Source organism: Emydura macquarii, unplaced genomic scaffold, assembly GCF_026122565.2.
Source record: "Emydura macquarii macquarii isolate MOO-44397 ecotype Brisbane River unplaced genomic scaffold, CSIRO-AGI_Emac_v2 contig_2699, whole genome shotgun sequence".
In the NCBI taxonomy this organism is placed as follows: Eukaryota; Metazoa; Chordata; order Testudines; family Chelidae; genus Emydura; species Emydura macquarii.
In genome coordinates this window covers 1,484,135-1,512,006 of record NW_027132836.1, presented here as the reverse complement: position 1 = coordinate 1,512,006, position 27,872 = coordinate 1,484,135, and the positions used below count along the sequence as shown (strand labels likewise).

Here is a 27,872-nt window from a genome sequence, read left to right as displayed (position 1 = left end):
CTCTAACTGAATGGACTTTGCTCATACCTAACTTCCCTATTGGTGTTCCTCACCCTTAGATGTGTATATATATATATATACCTCCTCTCTGATTTCTATTCCTTACATCTGATGAAGTGGGTTACAGCCCACGAAAGCTTATGGCTGCAGAAATTAAATTTGTTAGTCTTTAAAGTGCTACAGGACTCTCGTTGTTTTTGATGAATAACAGTAGATGCTTCCCCCCTGCCAGAACCCAGATAGGCTCCTGTGCCCTCATTTATGTGCCCTTGTTTTCCAGTCTAGAGTGAAATAACTAAAATGCTCCAATTCTTTTCTAAAACGTTCCCTCTTTCCCTGACACCTTTTCACCAGATTCTGGGTGGTAAAGGCTGGTTATTTTCTCTCCCCCTCACCTGCAGGTTGCTCTGGCAGAAATCTGCCCAGGGACTTTGTTTAGTTTCTGTAAGCTTGACCCAGACCTGTGTCCACGTCAGTGGTTCTCAAGCAGGAGTACGTGTACCCCCTGGCAGCCATCTGTGTACCCCAAGGGTACATCCACTCATCTGGATATTTGCCAGGTTTTACAGCTAACTACATAAAAAGCCCTGGTGAAGTCAGTACAAACTCACGTTTCACATGACAATGACTGGTTTGCACGGACTGCTCTGTGTACTGTACAGGGAAATGCATGTACCATGTTTGTCTTCCAGTTGATTTCTTGTGTTCTATGGTAAAACTAAGCCGCAGGCAGTGGTGTGCTGTGACAGCTCTCTGTCCCTGACTCATTTTGTAAGCAAGTAGTTTTTTAAGGGCGGTGAAACTTGGGGGTCGGGCCGGGGGCTCAGAGTCCTGGCAGGGGAGGCGGGCTGCATCCCCCGCTGCCGGTCCCTGGGCGCCAGGCTCTATTGCTACCGCCGCCCTTCTCCAGCAGGTGGCAGCAGGCCTTCCCGGCAGCGCGGCGCAGGGCGATGAGCTCAGCAAACCCATTTCCTCGCTCCACGTGGGGCTGGGGCTGGCCGGGCTGCGGCCGCAGGAGAGGCATGGCTGGGGCGGTGCAGGTGAGTGGGGGGGGAGTGCTGGGGCCCTGGGGGTGTCCCTAAAAAACCCCCAAACCCTTCCAGCGAGAGCTGCTCGCTGACCCTCCGGGGGCTGCAAAAGGAGCCAGAACAGCCCCCGCGGGCCCTGCCCCTCCTTCCTTCCTGCCTCGGGGGCGGCCTGGACCAGCAGCTGCTCCCGGGCTCCCTGCCCCTGCCCCTGCGGAGCCGGGCCCCGTGGTGCTGGGGAGAGACTCTGCGGCCAGGGGGGTTGGGCTGAAGGAGCGCGGGCTTGGCTGGAGCCAGCCCCCCCTCCCCCCCCGCCAGCTGTGCTGGGAGCACGTGGGGCTCCTCTCTGCTGCCCCCCCGAGAGTCTCTGGGTCGGGTCTGGGGCCGAACCGGGCGGGTTCCCCGGTGCAGCTGGGTGCTGTGCTGTGCTTAGGGGGCGCTGTGCCAGGTGACCCAGGGCATTTGTGTCTGTTTCCCCACCTGTAAAATGGGGACAGTCGCCCCAGAGGGTGGGTTTGAGTTTTGAGGCGCCCCCTAGCTGTGGGGCTGACCCCCCCTGACGCAGGCGCTCTCTTGCAGGTCGCAGTGACCGAAGGGGACGTGCAGAGGCTGCTGATCCAGTTCAAAGACGAGGCTGGCGAGATCCTGGGCTCCCCCTTCGACGTGCCCGTGGACATCACGCCCGAGAAGCTGCAGCTGGTCTGCAATGCTCTCCTCCAGAAGGTACTTACACACGGGCCCCTCTGCGCCCCCCGCTGCCTGCCGCGTTCCCGGGATGGGGCGGCGGGCGGCAAACCCACCGGAGAGAGAAGCAGCCAGCCGGCATCCAGGGGCCTGCTCCCCCAGCCTTGTCGGGGGCGTGGAGCCTCTCTCAGCAGTGCTGAGCGTGATGGGGGGCTAGAACCACTCCTGCTGGACCACGGCCCCCAGGCATCTTCACCCAGCAGAATCCAGACCAGGGCAAGGGCCCCCCCACTTAGCCTGGCGCAGGAAAGTGAGAAATCAGCAATGGGATCTCTGCTGCCACGCCCAGGGCTCTGCTCCTGCTGGCTATGCCCCACAGTAAACGCCATTCGTAGCCCTCCATGGGCCTGTCCTGCCAGGGACTGTGTTCCCATGGCTCCCTGAATGCCCAGGGATTAGCACAGAGGAGGACTGGGGCAGATTTGTCAACCACTGCTTTGATTCTGAGCCAGTGCATCTCCCCAGCCTGGTGCTGCATGGGGAAGGTGTAAGAAAGCACATGGGGCCCCAAACCGTCCCCCTGTGCAGGGGGAAATAGAATCTGTCCGAGCCCGTCCTGCCTACATCTGCCCTTGGCTATTGCCTCTTGTCGTACAGGAGGAGCCTCTGCCCTTGGCCTTCTACATCCACGATGCGGAAATCGTCACGTCGCTGGAGAAGAGCCTGGCCGGGCTGGTGGTGGAGACGGAGAGAATCCTGGACATCATCTACCAGCCCCAGGCCGTGTTCAGAGTGCGGGCGGTGACGCGCTGCACCAGCTCTTTGGAGGGGCACACCGAGGCTGTCATCTCCGTAGCCTTCAGCCCCACCGGGAAGTAAGGGACGGGGACTGCCGAGCGGGGGAGGCGGGGCAGCACCGAATGGCCGGGGAACGTTATAACCCCCTGGTGATGGGAAGATGGTATGGCGTGGGGAGGGGGGAAGGAGTCTGGCATCTTTTGCCGCCCTGAGCCTGTTCCTCACCATCTCAGGTACCTGGCCAGTGGCTCCGGCGACGCCACCGTGCGCTTCTGGGACCTCAGCACGGAGACCCCGCACTTCACGGCCAAAGGTGGGTGCAGCGGGGGAGAGGCCGGGTGTGTTCCTGCCGGGGGGAGGGGGCTCCTGGGGCGTGTTCTGGGTCTGTGCCCACCCCTTCCGTTAGCCTTGCCTGGCAGCAGAGCGTGGCCCTTTGGTTCCCTGCGTCGCTCGGACTCCAGAGGCTAGCGGGGCTCTGATGCGGGGCTGATGAGTTCACTGGATCGCCCCAGCCGCTTCTCCCCCCTACCCAGGCCTCTGGGGGGAGGCAGCTGGGCTGGGCTCATTGCAGCGACTTGCCTCCCCGTCTCTGTCCCCCCGTCCGTGCAGTCCAGTCCCTTTCCAGACCGCGCTGGGTACAGGGTCGGGACCTTGGGCCTGGTGCTGGCTGGGTGTGAGGAGCATGTCGCAGACCAAGTGCTGCCCGTGCTGCCCTGGGTGTCTCGAGGCCGCGATTCCTGGGCCCGGTTGTGCCCTGCCCTTGGGTAGCGCCTCCCCGGAAGTGCGCTCTCAGTGCCTGGGCCGCGGCTCGGGGGGAAGAGCAGCTGCTCACGGTGACACGACAGAGTGGCTGATGTCAGGCTGGCAGGGATGAGTGCAGAGGAGTCGTCCTGCCCTCCCCACGGCCGCAGCTGCCCTTCAGGGACAGGGACACTCGCAGCACGGAGAGCTCAGCTCACCCTTGCCCTCTCTCTTCCCCGTCGGCAGGTCACAGGCACTGGGTCCTCAGCATCGCCTGGTCTCCTGATGGCAGGAAGCTGGCCTCAGGGTGCAAAAACAGTCAGGTACGTGTGGGCTTTGGTTCATCTAGGGGCCGGGTTCCTCTGTGTGGGGCCAGGCCGGGGGGATCTGCCCCCGTGAAGATCTTCCTTCCTCTCTGGGGGAGCCCGCGAGGCCCCATTGATGGACAGAAACTAAATTGGGCAAAGCACCAGGGGACAGGCTGTAGGGACGGGGCCAGCCCAGCCTCCTGGTTGATGGCGCTCTCCTTCTCTAACAGCCACGGAAGGAGTAACGTGGCTGGGGGGTTTGTTCAGACCCGGCCGTTGAACTGGAGAGCAGGAATCCCTGCGGCCTAGCGGGAATGGCCGTTGCGTCTCTGCCTGTGGAACGCGCCTGTGCTTTAGCTGCTTGCCCAGGCGTTCCCACAAGGGGCTCGGAGGCTGCTGGGATTGGTTGACGCGGGTTTTCAGAGATCCTTTGAGCAGCTCCGGCTGGTTGCTTGGTGCGTGAGTCCTGCGCTGCCTCCTGCAGGCAGCTCTCCGTGCTGCGCGGTTGGCAGCCCAGCTCCAGACCCCCCTCGCTTCCTCTGTTGTACAGATATTTCTCTGGGACCCGGACACGGGGAGTCCGATCGGCAGGGTGCTCACCGGACACTCCAAATGGATCACGTGGCTGTGCTGGGAACCCCTCCACATGTAAGTGGCCTTGTGGCCAGGCTCCTTGCTTTGCCTGTGGGGAGAGGACCGAGCCCTGCCCTAGTGACGGCCCTGCCTGCCGCACCAGGCTCCCATTGCGATGGGCAGAGTCGGGGTGTATCGAATGAGGCTGAAAAGCAGCCAGTGGGTGTCAGTGAATTGGGCACCGGGTTAGGAGCCAGGAGACCGGGGTTCTAGTCCCAGCTCTGCCACCAACCTGCGCTGTGGGCTTGGCGCGGCTATCTTGTGCCTCAGTTTCCTTCCTAGGAGTGGCGTTCCCCAGAGCCGCACGGACAGTTGTTGTTTGAGCTGGGATCAGCACCTGGTTGTCCCCGGCTCCCAGTCTTGTGTGCCGGTCACTAGCCCCCCGCCGCTGCTGCTAAGCAGAGTCCCCCAGTGAAAGGCGGCTCAGGGTGGCTCAGGCTGAGCCTGTCTCCTGTATCGGTTCCCCGGAGCGTAACCAGCAGCCGGACGTGCTCTGCCTCGGCAGGAGTTCGAAGGGGAAAGCGGCGGGCCGCGTGGTGTCTGTGCCTGATGCAGCCCTGCCAGTGCCCCCGGCCGCCTCCGCCGTCTGGTTTATTCCTCCTGCCGGCTGATTAACTGCACGACCTCCGTCCCCTCGCTCCGAGAGAGGTGAGGGCGTGGGGCTGTGGAGGGTGAGCGAAGATATTCCGAAAATTAAAAATAGACCCTGCGGAGCAGAGCCCGGCCCATTGAATCCCCCGGTAGGAAATTCTGGCCATTTGGAAACGATGAGCTGGATTAATGAAAACTGGCTACAAAAGGAGGCGGGGGGGATGGGGAGGAGGTAACCGATCCTGCCTGGGCTCTGGAGAACTCTGGTTCTGTGTCTCCAGCCAGCTGGGCTCCTTGCTCCGTCCCGCAGAGAGGGCGGAGCAGCATTCCCGGCCCTGCGTTCCAGGCTCGACCAGGCCTCTCCTTGATGGGTGCGGGCAGTCGCCGTGCTGCGGGGCCAGCTGTTAACCAGCCATCGGGCAGGGTTGGCATGAGTGGGCCAAGCTGTTTGGGGTAGCTCTTCCCTTGAGAGCTAGGAGTACGTCCGTCCCTCTCCGCGCAGTTGTCCGCTGCCTGCGTGCCCGGCCATGCCTCCCCCCAGGCTGAATGCTGCACCCTGCTAATCAGTGCCCTCTCCAGCTGCCAGGGAGATTTAAATGGGCAGCGTCATTTCCCTTCTTAGCTGGAGATCGGCGGTCAAAGGAGGGAGTTCTCTGGTGTGAGCTTCCTGTCAGGATGCCCTTCGCTCCTCTCCAGCTGCAGAGCTGATGCAGGCAGGGTCGATGCAGGGAAAGAAGAGGACGCCAGCTCTGCTGTCCCACGCCTTCACTGGCTTCCGTTTTCCTTCCTACCAGCAACCCAGAGTGCCGCTACTTGGCAAGCGCCTCCAAGGACTGCAGCATCCGCATCTGGGACACCGTCACGGGCCGGTGCGATAAGATCCTCACCGGGCACACGCAGTCGGTCACGTGCGTGAAGTGGGGTGGAGACGGCCTACTCTACTCGTCCTCCCAGGACAGAACCATCAAGGTCTGGAGAGGCCAGGATGTAAGTGCGCCAGCCTGGTGTGTGGTGTGGGCTTTGACGCCAGTTTGACGCCTTGCTTAAACACAGGGAGCTTGCTTAAATAAAATGATGCGTCAAACCTTAATTGTTGTTCCTAAAAGCTGGAAATAACCAAGTGGCCACCCATCCTGGCCGTGCATTGCTTCATGGCTTTAGACACAGGTGCTCTCTTCCTTTCTGGGCAGAGGCAGCACCACCCTCTGGCTGATTTAGAGAACTGCGGCGATAGTTCCCAATTGGAATCTCGTCTGCTCCTTGGCCAAAGGAATGTGGTGGTTGTGCAGGGTGGGGATCCTTGGAGCTGCTTTGAAACGGGAATGCCCCTGGATAAATGACAGCCCAGCAGAAATGGGTCTGGCACTCTGGACATTGCTTGCTGGGGAGAGGGGGGCGTGTGTTTTCCACAGGGGCTGTGGGGCTTGGTAACGTAACTTATCTGGCCACTCTGGTCTTCGCGTCTTGGGTCCTGTCTGTCAGGAATGACGCTGAGAGACAGCGTGGCCTTAATGGCTTGAAGGTGGGGTTGAGAGCAGGAGTTCCTGTGTTCTCAGTTTGGTGCCAGCCACAGCTGATTGAAGGTGGGGCTGTGACATCCCATGGTCTGACCCTCACACTGCCCGTAGCTGATTGAAGGTGGAGCCGGGATGTCCCGTGGTCTAATTCTTGCGCTGCCCCTGTCTCCCCATGAGTCCCTGTCTAAGCAGGCGGGTTTTTTTTGCTTTCAGGGAATTCTCTGCCGCACCCTGCAGGGCCACGCGCACTGGGTGAACACCATGGCGCTCAGCACCGACTACGTGCTTCGCACAGGGGCCTTTGAACCCGCCGAGGCCTCGGTCAACCCACAGGACGTGAGCGGCACCTGTAAGAGCATTAAGTACATTGTGGACTGCAGAGGAGCAGGGGGAGGAGGTAGCATAGCCCAGTGGGTAGAGCACAGTGCTAGGAGTCTGAAGTCCTGGGTTCTATTCCCAGCTCATCCACTTCTCTGTCTAGAAAATAAAACCTGAGCGCCCCAGGTTGTGAATGCTACCCAGTCGCTGCATTTTATTGTTAAAAGTGTAACTCTCTTAAGAGGACATTGTTTTAAGTCACTAAAACTTTCCCTGTCCAAATCCTTCTCAAGTCACAAATCTGGAGGGAGAAGATGTCTTAGATCCAGACCTTAGAGATGTTACATGTTTCCTTTCTCCTCCCAATCGCTGATCTCTCTTCTCTCCTGCTCACAGTGGCAGAACTTAAACAGAAGGCGCAGCACAGGTACGACCAAGTCAGGGTAAGTCTCCGTCAGGAAATCTCCCCTTGCCCCCCACCTCCATGCTTCCTAATATTGTTGCTGACCAAAAAATGAATAAATAAATCTATGTGACGGGCTAGAGATTTATTCCAGTTTTGGTCAGGTTTGCTTTGAGAGGCGCGGTCTGTGAGAGCTGAGGCTCAACGCTGAGATGTGTCGATTGTTTGTTTATCGCAGGGGCAGGGACCGGAAAAGCTAGTGTCTGGATCAGATGACTTCACACTGTTTCTGTGGGTCCCAGCAGAGGACAAGAAGGCCCTGGAGAGAATGACAGGCCACCAGGCGTTGATCAACCAAGTGCTCTTCTCCCCAGACACCCGGATAATAGCCAGCGCATCCTTTGACAAGTCCATCAAACTCTGGGATGGCAGGACAGGAAAGTAGGTTCTTCCGTTCTGTTACAGATGGGATGTTTGCGGTTCAGTCCACGCAGTAACGCAGGGAAGGAAATTCACCTGTCTCCCTGCCATGTTTAAGCCAGGACCTTTCCCTCTGCAGCCTTACACAGCCACACACACACACCCTTTGCTTCTGAGGTAGTGTACCTAGTGGTTAGAGTAAGGCACTTGGACTCTGGACTGCTGGTTCCCTGCTCAGCCACTGACTAACGGTGACCTTGGGCAAGTCCCTTTATTTCTCTGGGGCTCAGTTTACCCCTGTGTTAGGGATTGTTCTGACGCTGGTGCATGGCTCTGCTGTTACCCAAGAGCAATGCCCCTGGACCTGAACAGGTTGGCTAGCGCGAACGCTCTGCACCACAGCTGCTGTCCTACTGTTCCATTACCGAGGGATTGGGCCTACTGCAGATGCCTCGATTCATGACAGTGGGATGTTACTGGGCAGACCCAGCAGGCTCAGCGGCTCTTCTGAAGACCTGCGTTTGTTGCAAGCGACAAAGTGGCCCTCACTAAATGGGACACACTCTGGGGAATGGTTTCTTTAGGCTGTTTTTTCTCAAACTTGCAAGATGGGGCAGTTATTGGCATGGTGCATGGAGCTGAGGCTGGCCGCCTCTTGGTTGAAATAACATCTTCGCAGCCATTGAAAGGACAGATAAAGAGGGGCGTGCTGAATGTCTGCAGACGGTGTCCCCAGACCTGAGACCATGGGCACAGCTTGCAGTTAGGTTACCTCTGTACGTGGCTGGTGATACTTCCATCAGCGCTGTCACAGAGCGGTACGTTGCGGTGCGTACTTTAGCGGGTTGGAAGCCCGTCAAGCCAAGGAGTTCTAGATGGTTAGAAGGATCTGGGTGGACTCCATGTAACAGCTGATTAGCCATTTATTAACCCTTCATAAATGTGCTCCGAGTGGAGAGGGAATGCCGCGATGCTCAGCGGTGAGAAAAGACCCGAGCTGAGAACCCGTTTGAAAGGAACTTGCTGTTTCAGAGCATGCGCATGTGTCTAACAGCGCATCTTTGCCCCTTCCCCTCTCTATCAGATACCTCGCCTCCCTGAGAGGACACGTCTCCGCTGTTTACCAGATCGCCTGGTCAGCTGACAGCCGCCTGCTGGTGAGCGGGAGCAGCGACAGCACGCTGAAGGTCTGGGACGCCAAGACGAGGAAATTGGCCATCGATCTCCCTGGCCACGCGGACGAGGTAGGATGCCCGGGCATCAAGGGGCTCGTGCTGACTTGCCCTGGAGAGGGCAGAAGACTCTCAAATGCTGTGGCCACCACTGGTGTCTCTGAAAAATTGGGGAGTGTCTCCTCTTCCCCTGGGGCTTGAGGTTCTTCCTTTCCTCTGTGATTGCGTGACCCTAAAGGAGATCCACTTCAGTGACTAACTCCTCTCTCTTTGTTGGTAGGTGTTTGCAGTGGATTGGAGCCCAGATGGACAGAGAGTAGCAAGCGGAGGGAAAGATAAGTGTTTAAGGATGTAAGTATCTCCTGGGGCCTGTCCCCCAAGAGGCAGAGAGCGGCTTCCGTGTGCTCTGTGCAGATTAACTTTCACCTGCAAAGAAAGGCACTAACGGGGCATGTTCTGTGTACGGAACAACTGGGCCCACGGTCACCTCCTCGCCTCACCCGACAAGCTGGGCTGCTATTGTGAAGATTAGTCTGATAGTAGCGCCCAGGAGCCCCAACCGAGAGGGGGGCACGATTATGCAAGGCGCTGCACGTACACGTAGTGAGGGACAGCCCCGGCCCCACAGAGGTTACAATCTAAATACAGTCACGTCTCCAGGTTACCAGGTAATCCTGCTTAGGGAAGCCATTTGGCTCTTTGTGTAATGATACCAGTAGAACCCAGCCTGGACTCCAGTGTCTGAGAAAAAAGGAATTAGACCAAGTGATCGTAATGGTCCCTCCTGACCTTACAATCGGAGAGTCTAATCTGCTAGTCCCGTACCTTGATCTTGGCCAGCCAGTCACCTCCACAGAAAAGGTGAATGCTTCTCCAGATTTATGGCTGCTGCTGTTTTCCTAAAACCCTCTAAATGACTGAACCTCCTTCCTAGCCTAGCCTTCTCCTGCTCTGCTGGCCCTGGCTCCCTCCTGCCTCTTTGCAGCGCTTGCATTCCGTTCAGCTCTGATACACCCGGCTCCCTTGTGCCTGGGGACCTTTGCTTGCCGTGGTCTCGCCCCAGACCAAGCCTCTCCTGGCACAAAGGGAAAGTGGACCTAGGCAGAACACCAAGAACCTGCTATCAGGAAAGGCCTCTTGTTTTTTTCCCTACCCTTTGAAAGAGACTTTTCCCTTGCAGAAACTGTGCTGCTGGTCCAAATTCCAGACTGATTGCACCTTGTGCCTAGATGCCCCAGTGAGGAGCTCTTTTGCCCTCCCCAAGGTGGAGGGATAGACGTGCACTGAAGTCAATGGGACGGCAGAATGTAGCCCCTGTTCTCTGTACCAGCTGTCATTGCTGCTCTAGCAGTTGGCTGGTGTTGGTGAAGGGGCAGCAGAGTAATCAGTCTCAGAGCCTCTCTTTCCAGCCTTGTTCTCCCCCCACAGACCTGTGCGTACAGGGATTCCCCTGTGATCCAGTGGCCAGTTAACCTTGCTTACCTTATGAATCTAGTGAAAAGTGCCTTGCTGTGCCGCTCTGCTGTCTGCGGCTGACTGTGTGAAAGCCGGGGCTGGTGCTGTGCTGATGACACCCGCTGTCCCTTTCATTTGCAGATGGAGGAGATAAAAGCAGTGAAGAGAACCTGCCGGTTCTCAGCTGGTCCTGTCAATATGCCCAGGGCTGGCAACTAACCCGCTCAGCGTGGATGATGGTGTTCTGCCTCCTACACACCTGACTAGCTCTCCCTAATTCATGTCTGAGAAGGGAGATTGTAATTCAGATTTAATGCAAAGAAAAGAACTTGCTCTTCTGGATCCAGATGACTTTGTCGGCAACCATTAGTACACCCGGACCCCCCACGAGCTCTGATTCCACCTGGTTTCTTTTGAAACCACAGCAGCCTGCTCTCTCTGGAGGGGAGAGTGAAGGGGCAAGACGGGGGGTGTGCTAATCCTTTTTGCAAGTGGAGCCTGCAAGGGCTAACGCTTTTACTGGGGACTAGAAAAGCATGTCCTCTCCTGACCTCCAGAGAGAGAGGAGGAGGAAATCCATCACAGTTATCTTGCAAAATTCAACTCGCCCATTTTGCCTTGGGGCAAAGAACTGTTTAATGGGTAAGTAAGAGATCCTTGGCCGCCTTCTTTATTAGGGTGAGGGGTGCCAAGATGGTTTTGCACATGGGCTGGTAAACTTTCCCCTGACACATTGTTCACTCTATTGGCTATACCCCAACCCGCAGTAGTCTGAGGAGCCCACTTCTGCTTGGCTGCTTGTTCTGAACCAGGGGCAGGAGGGAGAAGGTGTGAAATCAAAACTGGGGCAGACATTGTGTTGAGTTTTCAGGTCTCAGTTCACTGAATTGCAGAGAAGTGGGCGCACTTGACTCCGTGACCCCTTCCTGCTCTGTGCATATTGCCTGGCTCAGGAGCAAAGTGCACTGGGAAGGATGGTGTCTGGGGCTGCTCTCATGTCCCTTCCTTACTTGTTGGGGGTTGTCTGTAGGGCTGAGATTGTTTCTAAAAGCTGCTCCTGTGCCTTTCGAAGTCGATGGCAAAACTCCTCTTGGCTTCAGTGGTGCAGAATTGGCCCCTTACTGAGTTTATCTAATATATTTCCTCTGCTGGATGGGGCGCCGGGGCGGTGTCACTTGTCCAATTCAAAAGAGGTGTTAATATTTGTCAAATTTTTCTAACCAGCATTTGGGGGTTTAAGTTGATGCAGCCCAACACTGCCTGAGAGGCAGGTAAACCTGGATTTAACTTTTACTTGCAATGAAGTTAAAGAAGAGTGCAAGTCCAGATACGATTAATAAGGAACAGATAGAATATTGTCCAGTTCTCAGTCACAACTGCAGTACATTTACATTAAAGACCAAAGCAGACAACAAAAGCAAGACAAACTGCTACTAAAGCAGTGTGATCACTTGGTGCTCTCAAGGGAAATGAATGTATGATTTTTGACCCATATGGGATAATTTCTGGCTTAGAAATTCGTGAAGTGTCTGTCTCAACAAATACTGCTTACGGCCCCTTTGTGTTGTCTTTCTTCAAAGCAGGCTGTGTGAAGTAGAGGTTTTGGGTGTAGGGCATATGCTGGCATGAAGAGACAGACTCATGCCTGCACATGAGAACACAGTCACTTCTCAAGAAAACGATTTCCTGAATCTGAATGTCTGGCTTGTTAAGATTTGTCGTTTATTTTGTTTTTCTCCTGATTTGATTTTAAATGGGCTCTGTCAATATATATTAAACCTCAAAGCCTTTGGGTTACTGCCAACCCCATAGGTTATGATTAAACTGAATCTTTTCTATCTATCTAATTTATTTTTTAAGCATTAATCTGTTGGTTTACTTTTTACCTTTACTCTGCTGCCTCACTGAAATTAGTCTGATCAGTTTCACGTTCTGATCCAGCTGAGGTGTCATGGTACTACAGGAAAAAAAAGTTTTTAAATTAAAAAAAGGATCCATTAGTCCTGGTGGACACAAAACTATTCATATTGATGTTCTATAACCCACCCACATTACTTATCTGGAAAGCCTAAAGTTGTCCTACATAAGGCTGACAGTGTCCCTTTAAATTATGTTTATTTCTGCATATCTTTTGTCTGCTCAGGTCTTTGGAAAAAAATTTAACTCCAGTGGTTTTGACAGGGATGAAAACAAAGGTAATAAGTGCTGTGCACTAAGTTAAGGTTATGGAGAGCAGCAAAAAACCGCACCCCGATCAAACTAGGGAGGTTGTCATATTTCCCTGAATGTCTTGGTGGGATATATGTGCCAAGATGTCAGATTACTCAGTCACTGTTTGCACATGCTGATGTGATGGAGCCACGCATCACATGGGAGATGTGCACTGATCTGTGTGGGACCTGGGGCACTGACCCTAACTGGCAGCATCAACAGCTGTTTGCTGTGTGCACCTCGTGATGTTTATAACGACTTGTGTGCTGCCAAAAGCAAAACGCAGGTGGTGCCTCCCGTTCTGGGTATGTCAGCTGTCTGCTGGAAGGCTGGCACTGCAAAGGTGTGCAGCAGTGATGGGGTTAATCATTCATAATTGCTGACTGTGTAGAGAGAGGACAAGGAGATCAGTGGAAGAAGTGGGCTTTAAGGAGGGATTTGAAGTGAAGGGAAAGTACTTGGCACAGGGGTGTAGAGATGCTGGTCCAAGAGCACAGGAGGCGGATAGAAAGAGATGAAGGGGCAAAGAGAAATGGGAGGAGGTGGAAGTGAGATCAAGATTATGTAAGGCCCTGGAGGTGAAGGGTAAAGGCTTCTTGTGACTGGCATGTGTTTCTTGATGTTTGGCTTTGTTGAAGTAACCAGTCCCAAAGCTGATCTAAAAATGTTCAGGATACAGGCTTGTAGAGTTTGGCCATAGGTAATTTAAAAGCTTTGTCCATGGTTTATTATATTTATAAATATTAGCTGTGTTTGTGTGTTTCCCCCATTACTGCTCCATGTCTTAAATCCTCTGCTAGCTGTGAACTGAGGTGTGGTTAATAATGGAGCATCAGGTAAATTACCTAGCACAGAAAAGCCTAGAGTTAATAACAGGAATGCAAAAACTCATAGTACAGTGCAGCCCCATTTATCTGCAATGTGTTGGGTGGTAACAGAAAATATTGTTGGAGAGCATGGCAGGAGAGACGGAAGTCACCTGGGAGTTGGGAGGTTGACATTAATGTAGGGCCACTTTAGCTGTAATTGGATCCTTGTGTTTGGGTGGAATCCCACTGACTTCAGGAATACTTCATGAAGTAACAAGAATCTGCTGGCAGGGGTTGGATTGCAGGAGCAAGGTCTTGAAAAGCATTTCAGGTCACTGAGGAGTGGCAGTGTCACCTCCGTTTCGGGCTCCAACCGTAGGTATCTTGTAAACTTTTTTTCCATAAACCTGAGCCCAGTGGAAATGTTGTTAAAATTAATGACCGCATTACATTTTGTCTTCAAACAAGTCAGATTTCTCTTGCAGTGTGTGAGACCCAACCCTTCCAGCACCGAGAGTGCGGGGGACTGGGGCAAAGTGAGCATGAACAACTGACTTCATAGGTGATTCACCATCCGAGAGGAGGAATACAAAAAGCATTCACATCATCTTATCACTCCACAGGGAGGGGGACATAACTATGCATTTGATCCAAGGGAGCTGAGTAAGTGTGGAGTGAGGGGACACATTAAATTCCCTGGGGCAGGGACCGTTTTTTGTTACAGGTGCACAGTGGGGACCTGACGGGGGGCTCTGCTGGGCACTACCCTCATATGGGATTCACACCAAGGGGAGTGGGGCTAGAACTAAAGTGGGGTACAAGTGTATGGAGGGCAGTTGAACAGTCTGGGACCTGGCTGGTTCGTGGGGTTGACGGGGGGTGTGGTGAGATATGGAGGTGACCTTGGCAGACAAGTGCTTAGAGCTGAAGAGGTTTGGACAAGGGCCCTGCACGGGGATGGGGCTGTCTAGACAATCATGGCAGTGGGTCTCTCTTCTCCCTTGGGCGTGGGGGTCTCTCCCTGGCTGAAGGGAGGGGCAGGTGTCCTGTGTCACTAGCAGTCAGCCTGCGTCTGGGCAGGGTAGGGCTGTGTGTGGGCTGGGGCAACTGGTCAGTTTAGGGGGGTTCGCAGAAAGGGGACAGCCAGTGCGGACAGGAGGAGCTGAGCTGGGGATAAGGGGTCCCCCCCTCCCCCCCTACCTCCCCCCCCCCCCCCGCTGGCTGCTGATCCTGCAGGGGCGGGGGAGTGAGGGGTGTTGGGGTACGGGGGTGGAGCTAGGCAGGATGATCCGAGGTGGGGAAAGGGGGGTGTCAGGTACCCCTGCGGGAGGGAATGTGAGTGGGGGGGTTCAGGTAATGCCGCTGGCAGGGGAAGGGGAGATAGGGGTCCTGGGCTAATCGGGGTCGGGTAACCCGGATGGGGCGGGGAGGTGGGGGGCCGGTTCGGCGGGGGAGAGGGGCCGAGCGGACTCCTTGGCCGGTGGCGGAGGGAGCCGAGCGCCGGGATTTGCGCGACGCGGCCTATAAAAGGCGGGAGGTGGCGCGGCGGCCCCGACAGTCGGGGAGCGGCGGCGCTGACAGCGTGCGGGGCCGGCAGCGGGAGACAGCGGCGGCCGGAGACGAGCTCCCCCCCCCCTTCCCCTCACCCTCCCGCCCCCCCGCTTCAGTGCGACGGCCCGGGGGGCCGGACCCACCCTTCCCCCAGCCCCTCGCCGAGCGCTGCCGGGATCGGGGCCTTGGCAGCTCCCCGGGCCGGGGGGGCTCCGGTCTGAGCGGGCATGAGGCGCGGCCGCAGCAGGGAACAGTGACCCCCCCCCCCCGCCCGCCCCCCCGCCAGGAACCTTTCCGCTCCCTCCGCCCGCAGGCGCCACCCGCCCCCTCCCCATGACAGGCAGCGCCCGTCGCCTGGGAGACGCCCGCCCGCTGCCCCCCGCTCGCCAGGCCCGGGGGGGGCCGCGCCTCCCCTAGCAGCATGAGCGCCGCTGCCCCCTGCCCCGGGGGCAGCCAGGCCAGAGCGCGACGGGCGCCCCGCCGGGGGCCGCAGTGAGCCGAGCCCGGCCCTCGCCCTTCGCCGCCCGGCCCGGCCCGGCCCCGGCCCCGGCCGGCGGGAGGATGGAGGCGGTGGGGGACTTCGAGTACAGCAAGAAGGACCTCATCGGGCACGGGGCCTTCGCCGTGGTCTTCAAAGGCCGCCACCGCAAGGTAACCCGAGCTGGGGTGTCCCTCCCCCGGGAGCGGCTGCGCGCCCCGGCCGGGGGGGACCTGACCGCCGGCGCATCCCCGTTCCCAGGCGCCAAGGGCTGGGGGGGCTTTGCTATGGGGGGCGCCAAGGGCTGGGGGGGGGGCGCTATGGGGGGCGCCTCGGAGGCAGGAAGGTTTGCACCGGCGTGTTTTGCTTGCCGGCGGGGCCGGGCCGCCTGCCTGCGTTTCACGTGGGTGACTGCGCTGCTTTTCCACCCGCCCTGCCCGTGCTCGGGGCTCCCACCTGTTCCGGACCAGCTCCGGCCTCCGGCCGCCCGCCTGGGAATCGGGCCGCCCGCCCCAGTGCAGCGCTGCCCTCGCACGAAGCTTTGGAATAAATTGCCAGCTTTGATAAAGCTCCCAATCCAGCTGGTTTCCCCTGGTGGTGTTGTTTTGCTGCCATTTGGTGGCTCCCAATGCAGCGGCTGCCGTGGGTTTATCTGTCCAGGAGACTGGTTATTGGTGTTGCTGGAGTCGCCGGTGTTGATCTGCCTTGATAACTGGAGCCCTAATGGAAAATCGGCTCCTTTTGGATTAGCTGAATATTTCTTACATTCAAAGGTGTCTCCTTTCCCAGCGTTGTTTCCCCATTACCCTAGATAGTTTTAGTTGCATTACATCTTCACACTTTTCATCCCAAGATTTTATCCTGTGTGTGTTGGGGAGGGGGCAGAGGGAGAGCCTGGCACAATTCTGGTTTCCAAAGAAATCTCTGTGCTCTCAAGCAACACTTCACATCAGCTTTGTTCTTCATGGACACTCTCAACTCAAAACAGGCCCAAGATTTAGATTTTTTTCTAAAAACAAGTTCTGAGAAAATCTAAGGCCAGTAGAAATGCTTCCACAACATTATAAACACATATGCATAATTTGTTTTTAAACAAACATTCCCCCAGGTTGTGTGAAATGCAGACAGTGCAGCAGTAAGAGCCTGAAGGTCAAAGTGAATAAATAAAAGTGAAACTGACACTGTTGATCTTAACTGTTCAAGCTAAGATGAAAAGAAAGAAGCAAACAAACAGCACAAATAGTGAAAACCAAATTGGATGTACACAATCCTTAACAATCTAAGGTATTAATGTAATTATTTTTAACAGGAATTTTGTCTCTCTCAAAACAGTTCACCATTGCAGCTTATAATGGTTTTGGTAGCTGTGTAAAGTGTCCCTGAATGAAAAACTACTAGAGATTTTGATGGCTTTGTTTGAAAACCACAAAAATAATCACAAAAGGGACTGATTAGGGATCCTTTTATTGTTTAATTGGGCTAACTTTAGCCAGTTGCTAATGGGGAAAGTAAACATCTTTTTGTTTTTAAAAAACCCTCTTTTCCTTTGCAGAAAACTGATTGGGAAGTAGCCATAAAAAGCATTAATAAAAAGAATTTGTCAAAATCACAAATCCTGCTTGGGAAAGAAATAAAAATCTTAAAGGTATGTTAATTTGCGGTGATTTTTTTAAAGCCTTCTCCCAGTGCTTTTTTTTAAAAGAAATGGGAATTTCAGTCCAGTTCTTATTAGATTATGGCCATATAACAGTCATCTAGTCCTAGTTTTCATGGCCTTGTTAGTTGCAGCAGAGGTCAAGAAATGAATGGGCCAAGAAAAGGGACCGAATTTTTCTTTTCTCTCCAGAAAAAGTTCCCAGAACAGGTTTTCAGTATATAGTGGGCTGATGGGGGGAGCTTCTGTTCTGTACCTACTGTACGGATAGAGGATTTCATACAGCATGGCTGTTAATTTGGCACCTTTCCCTGACACTACATTTATTGCGGATAATGGGGGAGAAAAGAGGAGAGAACATGTTATCTGGTTTTTTTTCTTTGGTAAGATTACTTGAATTCTTCACATTCTTTGCTCAAAGGCAGGGTGGTTACTTGAAAATTAGAATTTTTGTGCTGGGATTTGATTCTCAGAACAGTCTTCTCAGTCCTAAGTAAATGTTAACAACTCAAAATGCATAGCATATGTTCAGTAGAGGAAATGTAATAGAAACCTCATTGATTTTGCCAGTACTGTATTATGTGAAAACCCTCCTTAAGGCCATGTTCTTTAGAAAATGCCCTTGGTGATCCTGACCCACTATTATGCAAGCTTCCCTCCCTGTCATCTCTCCTGCTGTTTGATAGGCATTGTCTGTACTGTTTTATTCTGAGATTTTCTAACATGTGAGACATTGCTACCTGGAAACTCCAGTGTCAGGTGCATTGTTGCTGCTCTGTTTATTTAGTTCCTGTGGCGTCCTCTTTAAAACAAGCTACCAATGAAGCTTAACTACTTTGAACAGTCATGGAAGTTTTGCTTAGTATCATTTAACTTGTCTTTCAATCACTTTAAAAAAGGGAGGTCGTTGGGATGAGACTAGTACTCTAATCAATTTATTTTTGCCTAAGCAAGATGTTGTGGGAGACTACAAAGTAAATTCAGATAAGTTTTGGTATAAATTCAGGTATTTTATGATGCAGTACTTATAACAAGACATGGAAATTCTGGAAACAAACACTCTTAAACAAATTTACCTATCCCATGAATTCTTCCTAGCAGAGTAAGTCATTCTTTAGCTGTTCATTATGCCAGACTGTATTTTCACGATGTAATTATTTTGTTTTATAGGAACTTCAGCATGATAATATTGTGGCACTCTATGATGTCCAGGTAAACAATCTCTTCTGCTGTAAAATCTATTAAAATATACGGTATGGATATGTTGACATTGATTTCTGTGCTTTTTTTGGAATACATCAGGTCATGCTGGTGAAAAAGTTGATCACTTTTTAAAAGGGTGTTTGTTAGCAAATAGGTACAGTTTAATACAAGTAGGTACAGTTTAATAGATGTGAAAGGCTGTAGAACTCAAAATACAAAGGCTTGTAAATACTGCAGGGTTCCAAGAGCAAGTGGAAGTTTGTGACTCTCCGCAGAGGCTGTTTGTATAGTCTGGTCCAGTCTCTAGAGGGAGAGCATCAGCTGGCACTTATAGGTGACTAGCCAAAGTTACATTATTGGCAACAGCTATTCTTCTTTCCTAATTAGAAGATGGGGCTAAGGAAAACATTAACTGGGAAGTGGCAGCTGGCAGAGAATGAATGTGTTCACTAGTTAGGGTATTTTTCTAACAGTTGTGGACTCGAAAGAATGATTTTCAGTTATTGAGGGAGGTGACCTGAAGGAGTTAACATCATTTAGAATCCTAACTGTAGAAGTGGGTCAGTGGCTTTGAGATCCTGTGGTGTGGAAATATGCTCTTTAGCCCTGTGTCAGTGGGGTAAGACTGAAAGCAGTTGAAGACATAGTGATGTGACATTTACATGTTCCTGGTGTAGCTAGTGGAACACAGATGTACAATGACGTGTACAACACAGGTGTGTGACTGGGCCTCTTGGAATAGGAAAAAGTGCATTAAACCACTTCAACCCTAAACCACAATGACCCTATTTCCCCCCTTTCTTGTTTGTACAGGAATCTGCCTGTAAAGGTTGAAATGGTTTAGTCCAGCATATTGTGAGGGGTGCTTGTCAATATGAATTCTGCTTAGAGAGAGATGCTGTATCCTGAGGCTTGCAAGTGTTGGGTATGGCTATGTATGAAATTATGCAGTTATTCTTTCTACTTGAATAGGAGCTATACATTAATCTCCTGGGCTCAAGACTCATCTTAAATACAGTGAAATATTTATGAATAAAATTATTGTAAAGAATCCTTAGGGCACTGCACAGTCAAAATAGAATGAAATCAGCATAAAATAGACCTTTCTGCATATCTCAACATTGGCTACTTCCCATGTGCAGACAAGCATCTTAGAAGATTTTCAAACTGCAAAGTAATCGGTATCTCTCCAGGGTAGACTAGATCCTTCTGTCTGTGGATGTATGTTAGGGAAGCTAATGGTTTTATTGTGAAGAACGTACTCTGTACATTTTTGGTGCAAGGTGGTGGTGTAGGGACACTCCTCCTCCTGTCCCCTTCCAAACTACACACTGCGAGGTGTGGACTTACTTTTTCCCCTCCATTTCCTAAATTCAGGATTGTGGATTTCTCTTACAGTACTCGATAACCTCAAGACCGCCTTAGACAGAGGATTGATCATTTTTCTGCATTCTCTGTCCTGCTTCTTGAGGTGGTTAAGGCCTAATGCTGAGGGGTGTTGAGTGGGAATGGCAGGCTCTCAGCATCTGAGAAATTCTAAATCCTGAGTGTTTGGCTCTTGGGAAGTAAGTAAGTGGGGAGCTGACTTTTAAACCTGTTGCATAAAACGTATTTATAACTTTGAAGTCTACTCATGTTCTGCTAATATATTAGTTTAGGCTCACACGCCTTTACTTTTCTTAAATAAAAGCTTTGCAGTTCACCTTTAAGGCATGTTTGTCTGGGTTTGACATGTTCCGCTGATCTCATCGTTGTGCATCTTCCCATTATAAACTCCAGCAGCTCTAATTTTTCTGATTCATGCGCAAAACTCCCACCAGTGTTCAATGAGGGGAGAATAGTACCCTATATTTGTTTATGGAGGCCATTTCTTTACCTAAAGGTTATTTGGAAACATGACTCTCATACTTTCCTGGTCTGTCAGAGTTGGAAAGATGCCAGTATAATAAATGTTAGTCATGAGACTTCTCATACGATCAGGCGTATATTCCCAATTTGAGAAGGGGGTGTTTCTGCTTGTCATTCAACCTTGCATGTAATTAAAAGGCGCAGCTATAAGTAAGAAGGGAAAACTGCATGTCAGACCTTGGATATATTTCAGACACGTGCATAGCAAAATGTAAAACTTGGCATGCTGATGTTACTTCTATTGAGGAAATCACTTGGTGAAATATGTGCTAAAGAGTATGACAGTCAGACATATAGGACTTTGAATTCCTGTAAAGTGCTACGTTTGTGAGATATACATCATTCATTTATAGCCCAGCTGGAAAGGGCACTGTGCTAGGCATTCAGACATTGTTGCACCTACCCATTTGTGTTAGCGTTTCATGTTCTAGCATGTATTGCACTTTTTGTTTCCCATAACATCAAACATTTTGGGAATCTAATACTGTAGATTAGACTTTTGAAATAAAGCAGTCATCAAACCACAGAAACGACAGTCTTTGTCCCTGAATGGTGAAGCCAATGAAGTCTGTATCACAGTAGGGGGGGTTCCCAGTGTGACTGGAAGTCTGTTTTATTTTTATAGATCTGTCAGTCTGTAGCTTTCATTAACCTTAGGCAGTTTGAACCAGAAAATGCTCATGTTTTAAACAGCGATGTTTGACAGAGCAGTTTACTAAATAATCCAAGAACTGACTTTGTTTTACTAAGTCTTCAGAGTGAAAAGCTGGTTAGAAGTAACTAAAAACCATGTGAGGAAAAATATAAATGTATTTTAATGCAAAATAATTTTGGTACCACTTAGGGATAAGTGACGTATCTGCACAATGCAGTTATAGCTATATATTTGTTTACATTCTACTTTGGAATATATCATCAAGACTGTGAATTACAGGGGTAGTAGATACTTTAAAATGAATCACTGAACTCCTGTTTTACTTTGAAATAATCTCATGATTGATGCATTTCAGTTAAGGTAGTTTCTATCACAAATTACCTCTCCCCTGATCTCTGTCCAGATCCACTTTATTTGGAATTGCATTGCCTGTCTGCTGTCCCACAGCCAGTATTGGGAAGTGTACTCCATTAAAGCTTTTAATTAAATCTAAAGGGACCTTGATTGTGAACAATCCTGCTGTTAGCATATGGGCATTTGGAAGCTTCATACATTGCTCTGTTCAACTCTCTCTGAATTCAGAGGTTTGATCCATCACTTACCACGTGTAGCCTTCACTCGGTTACAGTACTAAAATGCCCATTCGTCTGGAAACGTTCCCAAATGAATTGGTAAGCCATTAATGTGTATGCATTGCTTGGCCATAATATTGTGTTGTACTGATGCCAGCCCAATAATTGCCATTGATTTCCATAAGGTGGCTACATGCAGCATTGACAGGTTTGAGCTGTAGTTAAGCATTTCATATAAGCAGAGACATACTTGCTATTTATGCTGTCTTGGGAGCCAAGATACCTATAGCAAGCCATAGTGTAAGAGAAAATGTAGGATAGCTTTTCATGGAGCTAGTATCTAGAGCAGAGGGGTAGGGTGAGTAGTTCCTCAGAATCGTATTGGAATGCTATAATAAATACACCTAAAACTGATACGGCCACAGATACCTGTCCCTGTATCAGTCCATTAAGGACCAGCAGGGAAGGTTACATGCCCAAAGCAGTAGTTTAAGCTGGTGTTTCTTATTTTTATTACTGAAGACATTTTTAAAAAATACTTGCCTTTACCTGCAAGCTAGAGTTACCCAGTTGGAAGAGTGAGTTTGAGATCCCAGGACTCTGAAAGGTTAATTTAACGATGAACTTAAAACTTTAAAAACAAACACAGAGCTCTGTAGTGTCCAAAATCGCTCATGAGATAGATGGGTAGTTTTTAACATGTGAAGATGTGTATTAAAATAAAATATTTAAAAATAATTTCTGGTATTTGCCTTCTAGTGCTTGAGTCCGCATTCTTTTTGTCACTGAAGAGCGGATGACTCCCAAACTCCTGAACAGCGTCAGAAATGCATCTTCTTTCTCTGTTTTAGGTGTCTGGGATGTTGTTCACTCTTACAGGGAGAAACAGAGAATCCTGAACTCAGATCTTGCCAGGTTAATTTAAAAAAACAAAACAAACAACCCCCTCCCCTAGCACTTTAAATCCACCTTTTGTAAAGTGCCTTAAGATCCTGGGATAAAAGATGCCACTTAAGTGTAAAATATTAGTTATCTGTACACAAAAAAGTAAAGGAAAATAGCAATTTAGAATGAGCTATATTTAGGCTGTGAATTTATGCTTTTTTAAAGTTGATGATCCCAAGTGCATGTGTTGAATGGAAATGATCCTTTATATAGTGTCAGACTGCTCCTGTCTTGGCAAATACAGAAAGTTACTTAAAATATCAGACATCAGAATAAAAGTAGGACATACATCTTGGAAGCAATGATATAGTGTGATGAATGAATGTCTCCATCATATGGAGACTGGAATTTGCTGCTTGAATGGTAGATCAGAGATCCCCAATTTCTGATCCGTTATTAGAGAAATAACTTTCTTTTAAAATACTACCTATGCAGGATTTTCTTTTCTGGGGTTTAGCTTACTGGTGCAAGATGGGCAGAATACCTTTACCTCTTCTCCTCATCCTTCAGGGCAGTGGTAGCAAGATAGAGCACAAGCCAGACAACCTCTGGCCATCATGGATCACCCCCTGCTTAAATATAAATACAAACATTTGAACATTTCAATCATTCCTTCTAGACCATGGTTAGAGAACGAGATCCTGGTCTGAGACTGCATTTCTGTATCACCACCTCGTGTGTGTGCGCTTGGTTTTTGATTTGGCACTTTGGCATGTGCTGTAGTGCTTGTCTCGGTATTTTGAGCTCAGCATTCTACTTGGAGCATCTACTGAAGTTGAGATGCTCCGGGGTCTTATTTTTCTCAGGTTCTTGTCTAAGGCCTCTAAACTCAGCCACACCTGTTCCTGCTCTGTAGTCCCAGCACAGCCATTGAACATTGAAAGCCCTTTCTGAGCTGGTCCACAAAACCACCATCTCTCCTCTTTGTTGAAATCACTCCCAAAGTCCAACTATTCTCTGGTGTCACGAGGAAGTTGATGCTTTGTATTCATTTCTGAACAAATCAGTTATTTTTGCTCCAGCATGTTACGCACTAACCTCACTGGACGACTGAATAATCTGTCATGCCTTACATTACATCTCTTTACTCTCTTGTTACATGGCATGTTGTGTCCAGTACTAGTTGGTAAGTTTCTTAAGGTAAAGATCTTTTCTCTTCTATACTGGGAGACATCTCACATACTTTTTGGCACTGTTTAAATAATTAAATTCTTACTTCTTTAGTAAGACATTCGTGGCGGATAGGCCCCAAATATTCTATTTCCTTGACTTCCCTATTGTTGAGAATGCATCTCTGTGGTGGAAAATATAATCAGCCTCTGAGATGAAGGGTGCAGAAGTCTAAAAAGTCTTGGGGTTTTTTTGTTTTGTTTTTTAAAAATCATGACCGAAAGAAAATGCACTCAAGAATCTGAATTTCTAAATCACATAGCACTTAGTAGTAGCTGGAAGGTTGGCTGTCATAATGCTGGCCCTTGAAGAATGAGATAAAATTTGTTCCAAAAATTGTTGGGTTATGAGAAGGAATTGAAGGATTGGGGCAACCTTTAAAAAGTTTATTTGATCCTGTTGAAGCAAGGCTAATATGTTGTCCTTAACTTACCCTGCTGTGCCTAGATATGACAGTTTGTGTGTCATGGCCCTGTTCCAAGACACTTACAAGTGCGTAGGTGCAACAGACCAATTTGTGTAAGGCAGACATTTGGTGTGACAGTAACATAATTTTGCCTTTATTTTGTATTATTATGTAGCAGGCCGTTCTAAGATTGACTATTCAGTTTAATACCTACCATAACTGTTAGTTAAATACAGCATTTTACATACCAGAAAGTGACTGACATTGCTATTGTAGCACATTTCCCATGGCTGATTGCTCTTTTATATGAATAATTGGCAGCATGCATGCTATTTGATCCTACAGTCAGATGTCAACTGACATTTCGTCTGAGACTTAACATTTAGTCAGGACTAAGCAAATGTTCAGGCCTATATGGAGAATTGTTGCTGTGGTGTGCATTCAGGAAAAAATTTAACCTCTGACTGCAATACAATGAGAAATAACTAAATATTATGTTGAGCGAACTCCCATTAACTAAATCATTAGTACTTTTGCCAAATACCTCAGTGACACAGAGAGATGAGGAGCATCCTTGGCCAAGAAATTATAGCTAATATACTGCAAGTTAATTTTCTGATTGGTTAATCAGATGGTGATAGGTACATGAGTTGTCATGCTGACATACGTACACTTGGGACTCAGGTCATAAACATGTGTTTAAATGGAACTAATAGACATAGAGCAAGAGAGTATCCATTTGATTTGCTGCCATTTCTAGGAGGCGGGGGAGTGTTCACAGGGCCCTTACTGAAATTGTTCTTCCAGGATGTTCAAATAATTGGCAACCCTTTAAGATTATTCTCTGCAGATGTTAATTCATTACAGAGAACAATCTCATGAGCCAAAAGAAATATAGACTGTATAACTAGAGCTATAGATTCTTGATGGCCACAGCAGTTGATCTTGGACATCTGACTTACACTTGGCTTTTAAAAAGGAATGTGTTCTAAACAGAAATATTTTGTTCTGTGCCGTACCCTTTATTTGGGCTGGGATTTCATCCACTTGCTCATCCTGAGATGCCTCCTGAATATCAAGGGTTAAAAAGCAATGAGTTTTGATGGATTTAATGCCTAATATTCCTTTCCTTAATGTATGTATTTAGCTTTCAGAAGAGCCGGAATGTTTTGTTAGCATTTTCTATCTTTCACTTGTCCTTGCTGAGAAAACCCTGAATCAGTTGATTCAGAAGCATCATAGGCAAAGAGGGACTAGAGACAGTGAAGCCAAGCATGCAAAGAAAAAAATGCTTGAATGGATTTTCATGTGACTTGAGCAGAATATAAATTTGTTGTGCATGTTATTTGTTTTTAAAGCCAGTAGAAGTGTAGGCTGGAACAGTTGCAGTTGTAATGATTTTGTGATCTGTTTTTAAAGTTTTGAAAGCTTTTATCAGTTTTTAAAAGGACGCTTTTATTTTTGAATGTTAGGTCTGGAACCCATTAGGGTTGCTATACTTTTTGTTTTTGAATCCTTTGCCTTATGCTCTGTTTAGCAAGTCAACCCAAAGACCACAAATTGAGGGAATGATGGAGGATGTGAATAGTTCTCCTCCTCAGCAAAATAAGTCAAAAGGTTTCTGCATGTATCCCAACATGGAGTTTATATTCTTCATGCTGTCCAAAAATATGGTTGATACAAGATGTATACTAAAGAAATGTATAGTGAATTTATGTGGTGATGTGAACCAATTCAGCTGTTTTGTATTAGGGAATTTGTGTTGGAGGAATGTTGAAAGATATATGGGTTCGAGGTAAACTCAGTATTTTGTATGATTTGTCGACATAATGCCAACACTGTGCGAAGTGTTACTTATAGGACATGAACTAGATATGACTTTTGACCAGATGGCAAAAATCTCCTTGTGAAACATTTAATCAACTCATCTGATTAGTGGAAAGGATTCATCTGTCCTAGATTAAGGCTACCCACCTAGGATTAATAAAGTTAGTCCGAAGTAATGATCCTTACTAGCTATCTTATTTGGCTGTCAAAACACATCAAAAACCTTTTCTAGGAATACTGGTCAAGAAAAAGCTAACAACTGCCTTGGTTTATGGAAAAAGTTCTAGTTTAACCTAGTTTTACTTTGTTTAAACAACAATAGGAAAAAACACAGGTGTACCTGTAAATGACAATTTTTGGTGTATTTTTCCCATCTTAAATCCAACTATTGTGCTGTAGCACCTCATCCAAACTTATATCTACAGTAGAGATACAAGTTAAGAATAAACTTGGAAGATCACATGTCACCAGTGTGAGCAACATGTTGCACATGAAGGATTAGAGCCTTCGTGTGATGTAAAACAAACAGCAGTGTGTAGGGCAAGTATTAGATTATGTGGAATGGTTAGAGGTTAAATACACTGGGGAAAGCATCATTAAAGGTAACACATGATTGTGCGGTAATAATAAACAATATTGTCACACAAAGATAATACTGTGATCTAGGAGAGCCTTCAGTGCCAACTGGCAGAGGGCACCTCGTACCATAGCTTTCATCAGGTCTGACACACTCTTTGTCCCAACTTGCTGTTGTCATAATCTGTATCTAAAAGGTGTTGTGTAAGGTGTCGTATGCAAACTGGTTACTGTGTGATGTATGTATGGGCTGTATATGAAGAACATATGTGTTTGGCATTTAGTGCCTAAGCCCAGTCTGCCCTAGACAAAATAATGTTGTATTGTGGGTTTGAATGTGTCTCTAAAGTAAATTCAGCAAGGTGACACCAAAAACAGTGAAAAGCGTATTTACAAGTAAGGTAAACAAAGCTATCAGGCAAACAAGTGGGGAATATGACTACTTAACAATCTCAATGGAGACTGCACCCCCAGGAAACTTTCCTGCCTCTTGAAACGGGTCCATGAACTTTGGGAAGATACAAGCAGAGGCAAAAAACCATTTTAATATCCATCATTGAGAGGAAGATAGAGACAGCACCGTTTGAACCGATGAAAGTTTGGATCCTCTAGTCTGGAGGACTAGGGATGCTGATAACTTGATGTAAGCAAGGAAATTGCTTAGGCAGAGCTGTAACATGCTAGAATTAAGTTTGTCACTAGACTAAACGTATTTTGTTTGTTTGTAACCATTCTTCTCTTTCGCTCGTATTTGCAGTCACTGAAACCTATGTGCTTTGTTAATAAACTATTCTTGTTTTATACCAAACCAGCTCCGTGCTGTGCATTGAACTAGCGTGTGGCACCGTCACTACGCCACCAAGCTGGGCTGTGCACTGTCTGAGGGGAGTGTCCACATAAATGTCATTGCAGGGTTTACTTTGATTTTTAAGTGATATTAAACTAGCCACTTTTTAGATTCCAGTTGCTTATTTGAAGTAGGAACAGTCACTATCATGGGACAACTAAAGGGCTTCCTTATTTCTGAAGGGAGCAATTTCAGTTGAAAGGATACAGTTTCTGGAAAATTTGCTCTTTAGTTCTGTGGTGAACAAATAACTGACGTAGCTGATTGTTGGCTTTTGTCATGAGTTGCTGTTTTTGTACGAAATAAACTGCATAGTTTGAGCTGCTGTGGAAATCTTTGTTTCTGATTCTTCGTGTTTTTGCTCTGTGGGAGGAATATCGTGCACCAAGCATTCTGCTTGCCAGTGGAGAGCAGATATCGGAACGTGACAAGCTCGCTATGTAAAAGGGAAATAGCATTTCAGGAGTTGAAGTGCAGTATGATGTGATGGCAGGCTCCTCAGTTGCCTTAAACTCTCAAGTTGATGACTGAAATCTGTTGAGGTCTTAGGGAAAATCAGGTACATTACATGCCTGTTAAAACACAAAAAAGTAATTACTGCCAGTGCCACAGTTTGTTAGAACTTTCCCTTCTTTAGTGTCTTCCACCCAAAGAATACAAAGCACTTTACAGACCATGAATTAATTCTCCTCACACCTTTGTGAGATAACATTGATCCACTTTTATGGTTGGGGAAAGGTGGGGGGAAAGAGATGTGTTAAAGGTTGCAGACCAAGTCTGTGAGAGCCAGAAATAGAAGCTAGGTCTCCTGGCTTTCATTCTTCTTTCTTTGAGTACTTGCCCATTCTTCATCCAGCAGAATGACAGAAATCAACTGGAATGCATAAGTACTTCAATTCATGCAGCTAGCTTGCAATTTAAGCATTGTGCTTTGAAAATTCTAAATATTATATGGTGTTTCCTGGAGACTGCTAGAAGAAAATATGAATGGCTTA

The 27,872-nt window shown here is 48.8% G+C and overlaps 2 protein-coding genes across 7 annotated transcripts in view; both read left to right on the top strand.

The window, feature by feature from the left end:
- Positions 1–953: 953 nt before the first annotated feature.
- Positions 954–11,907, top strand: NLE1 (notchless homolog 1). Its single transcript, XM_067565825.1, has 13 exons — positions 954–1,040; positions 1,605–1,748; positions 2,367–2,584; positions 2,741–2,820; positions 3,495–3,571; positions 4,107–4,204; positions 5,575–5,767; positions 6,511–6,646; positions 7,012–7,058; positions 7,257–7,459; positions 8,523–8,682; positions 8,891–8,961; positions 10,207–11,907. Exons 1-13 carry the CDS (start codon positions 1,023–1,025, stop codon positions 10,217–10,219), a joined length of 1,458 nt encoding a protein of 485 aa, XP_067421926.1. The 5' UTR covers positions 954–1,022; the 3' UTR covers positions 10,220–11,907.
- Positions 11,908–14,738: 2,831 nt separating this feature from the next.
- The window catches only part of ULK2 (unc-51 like autophagy activating kinase 2), a 52,931-nt gene continuing 39,797 nt past the window's right edge, over positions 14,739–27,872 (top strand). For 5 of the 6 annotated variants that reach the window (XM_067565820.1, XM_067565819.1, XM_067565818.1 and 2 more), the window contains exons 1-3: positions 14,739–15,287; positions 16,667–16,759; positions 17,939–17,980. In XM_067565820.1, coding sequence (XP_067421921.1) covers positions 15,198–15,287; positions 16,667–16,759; positions 17,939–17,980 — 225 coding nt within the window. In that variant the 5' untranslated portion in view covers positions 14,739–15,197. Of the gene's footprint in view, positions 15,288–15,954; positions 16,399–16,666; positions 16,760–17,938; positions 17,981–27,872 lie in introns of those variants that run through there. The other variant, XM_067565822.1, reaches the window with a different exon arrangement.